Source organism: Stegastes partitus, unplaced genomic scaffold, assembly GCF_000690725.1.
Source record: "Stegastes partitus isolate 25-593 unplaced genomic scaffold, Stegastes_partitus-1.0.2 Scaffold2102, whole genome shotgun sequence".
Classification (NCBI taxonomy): domain Eukaryota; kingdom Metazoa; phylum Chordata; class Actinopteri; family Pomacentridae; genus Stegastes; species Stegastes partitus.
Window position 1 is genome coordinate 57,499 of NW_007579833.1, and position 3,312 is coordinate 60,810.

The following is a 3,312-nucleotide window of genomic DNA, read 5'->3' on the forward strand; positions in this document are numbered from 1 at the left end:
AAACACGTGACCAGATACTTAACTTAAATCCTGTTTGGCTCAAAGGCTCCGGACCTTCTTCGACTCCCGACACACATGTGATGTCAGTCACGCTTCTATGCTTAAATATTTAAATAAAAATACATAAGCGCACTGAAAATGAGTCCAAATATAAACGCATTTCATGAATAGATGAATAAATGATAAACTTTAACTTTAAAGCTGAGTTTGTCCTCACAGACAGAGTCAACAACAACACTGGCCAAAAAGTTATTAAGCTAATACTGAACTATATGAAGTCATCACAGGAGGCTCGGACGCCTTGCTCAAGGGGACTGCAGCAATTAGGACCAGGGGTTGTGCGTCTGCCTCACTTTCCGCTCTCAGTCTCTCCCTGAACTGTCAGGAGGGTTGAACCAGCACATGAATAACACAACAGTGATGTTGAGGCAAACAAAGGACCTCCTGCATGCATTTTGTGCACCTGTTTCCCTGAAATAGGAATATCAGTGTTGAGAGTGGAGGGAGGGAGAAGCAATTTTGCTCTGGTTTTCTGAGATTAGATATGCTGTGACTCAGATACAAATTACTTGGGCGTGTGTGTGTGCTGCCGTTGGTGTGTGGGTTTAGGTGGGGGAAGGGGTGATGTAAGGTGTAGCGCCACAGGAATACATGTGCTCCTTCAACAGAGGGAATACATACGACTTTCAATGCGCGCTCAGTCAAGTCAGCTTTGACGAGACATTCATTTTGAACCACTTGCGACAACCGCTCTTTAAAATGACAGCCGGCACACACACCTGAACATTGTTGAATACTGCTGAGGAGCACGTCTGCCTTTGGCCTTCTTCTTACTGAAACAAAAGACTTTCCACCAGCAAGAAACAAACCTGCAAGAAAAAAAAAAAGCAGCTACATGTTTGTATTGTTTATGATAACAAATCATGTCATTTCCTTCTCCTCTGTTTTCTTTTCAAGCTCTCTGTGCATGAAGTGGAGGACAATCCCTCTGGTCACATTCTGGTCATGAAAGGAGCGCCAGAGAGAATCTTGGACAGGTTGGTTAATCAATAACGGATTGATTATATGTCTCAGAGGGAGAAAAAAAAAGAAGCAGAAAATGTGACTGGTCTTTCATTTACCGTTTCATTCTTTTCTATGGCTGCATGGAGAGATACTGCTCTTTTGAAAAGCAGCAACATTCTGTGTGTTTCTCTCCTATTATCAGTGAAAAGATGAAGAAAAGCGGCATCATTCTAACGTGTTGTATCCGGTGCCTGATAGAGTTTATCCATCTGTGCTAAACCTCCAATGAAAACATGTCAGGCAGCCGCGCTGTTGAACTGGATGACATGGTCCTTCAGGAACATGAGCACACACGCTCTAGTTTATTTAGACTTAATCTTACATGCACCATCCGGCTGCAGTCACCAGAGCACCAAACGTATATTAATCTGCTGGTGAAAGTAAATTCACCATGTCCTCCTGCTGCAGCAAAATGTAACCCTGTCACCTACAAATTATGTCTCTATACAGCTGAGTTGCTTTCCCACTTCCCAAGGATTTTTTTAAACTTGTTATCATGTCCATATGGTGTGTTTTTTTATATATGCTGGAGGACATATCACCAGCTAAATAAGCAGTTAACATTGAGTCATAAGGGAGCTGGTGTGCTTAGACTGCAGCTACAGGAGAGAGGCAAGCAACAGTGTAGAGGTACAAGTAAGCTATTTAAAGGCAGGGAGGGATTATTTTCATGGGGGAAAAAAGTCTAAATACAGAACTTTCGGCAGCTTTCCGCTGCAGGAACTGAAGGGAAACANTCTGAGTTCTCTCCACTCCGAGCCACGGCGGTGCTGTTTCCGGTGAGATGCAGGATTTTATGTTGCAGTGAAAATGAGCCCACAGTGAGTAAAAAAATGTGACAGGAGCAAATAAAGAACGGCCAGAAAATGCTTGAAGCTCAGAGGTTTAAAGGGTAAACAAGCGTGTTTTGCTGGTGTTTTCACTTCAAGGTGCATCAAGAGATGCGAAGAACGACTATTAATTTTTAATAAAAAAACCCAAAACTCTCTTGATAATAAACAAACAAAAGCATCACTTTCTGTGTAGAAACTCAGTTCTGTGCCGTTGTTTTCTACATTATAGATCAGAGGCTCTTCAGTTAAGTTACGGGCTTCGTTACATCCTGAAAGAGTTGTTGTGGAAAAAGATGAAACTTTATTGTCATCGCACAGTCGTACAACTAAACGCAGTCTTTTTGCATATCTCGGCTTGTTAGGAAGCTGAGTGCATGGTCATCCACACTACAGCGCCTCTGAAGTAGAAAGGTTAAGGGCCTGGCTCAGGGGTCCAGCACTTGAACCCCTGACCTTCCGATCAGGGCCTTAAACACTGAGCTAGCCTTGTGAATGCCAAAAAGTGCATATAACTCTTAGAACGTAGGGGAAAAAAAACACATAAAACACGTGGAGGTCACTGATAAAATACATACAGAAGGGTGACAAATTAAAGGAAAAACCAACATAAAGTGTCTTATGAGGGTGTTAGGCCACCAGAACAGCTCTAATCCTTCTTGGTGTTGATTCTCCAAGTCTACTGGAGGGATAGAACACCATTTCCCCCAAATCATATCACCTCAATTGGTGTTTAGATGATGGTGGTTGAACCTTGGTGACTGATAAAGGCATAGCATGTGAATCCATCCATCCATCCATCATCTATACACCGCTTAATCCTCACTAGGGTCATGGGGGGCTGGAGCCTATCCCAGCTGACTTAGGGCGAAGGCAGGTTCACCTGGACAGGTAACCAGTCTATCACAGGGCTACACTTAGAGACAGACAACCAAGCACACTGCATGTGAATCTAACTTCATCAAAACATTCAGTGACGCCCTATGCCCGATGGATGGATGCAATGGAAGAAGCCATTTCATCCACTGGATGAAGGTGATCGCTCAGACGTCTACTCTGTATTCATTTTCATTGACAAATTCTCTCAAAGGGAAAACATTGGAGTGAAAAAAGGCCTCCACGGCTTAACAAAACCACCAGATTCCCTCACGGTAGGGGTCAGTGACTCAGGCTGCTCCTTCGGTTCGTCATTCGTCTGTATATATAGACCATCAGGAATCTGTCAGCGATCTCAAACAAAAAAACAACTTTTATAATAAAAGGGAGACCAAAGAAATTCATTTGTCATGGTTGGTGTTTCTCAGTCCCAGAAGTTTTTTTTTTTAGTGCAAATAATAATTAATAGTACAAGAACTTTTCAAGGGGCTGCAAGGTGGCGCAGTTGGTAGCACTGTTGCCTCGCGTCCCGGTGGGGGCA

The 3,312-nt window shown here is 43.2% G+C and overlaps 1 protein-coding gene across 1 annotated transcript in view; it reads left to right on the top strand.

Annotated features, from left to right (window-relative positions):
• atp1a2a (ATPase Na+/K+ transporting subunit alpha 2a) overlaps positions 1 to 3,312 on the top strand; it is a 54,485-nt gene that overhangs the window by 27,420 nt on the left and 23,753 nt on the right. Inside the window, exon 12 of the mRNA XM_008303949.1 lies at positions 958 to 1,037. Coding sequence (XP_008302171.1) covers positions 958 to 1,037 — 80 coding nt within the window. The remainder of the gene's footprint in view (positions 1 to 957; positions 1,038 to 3,312) is intronic.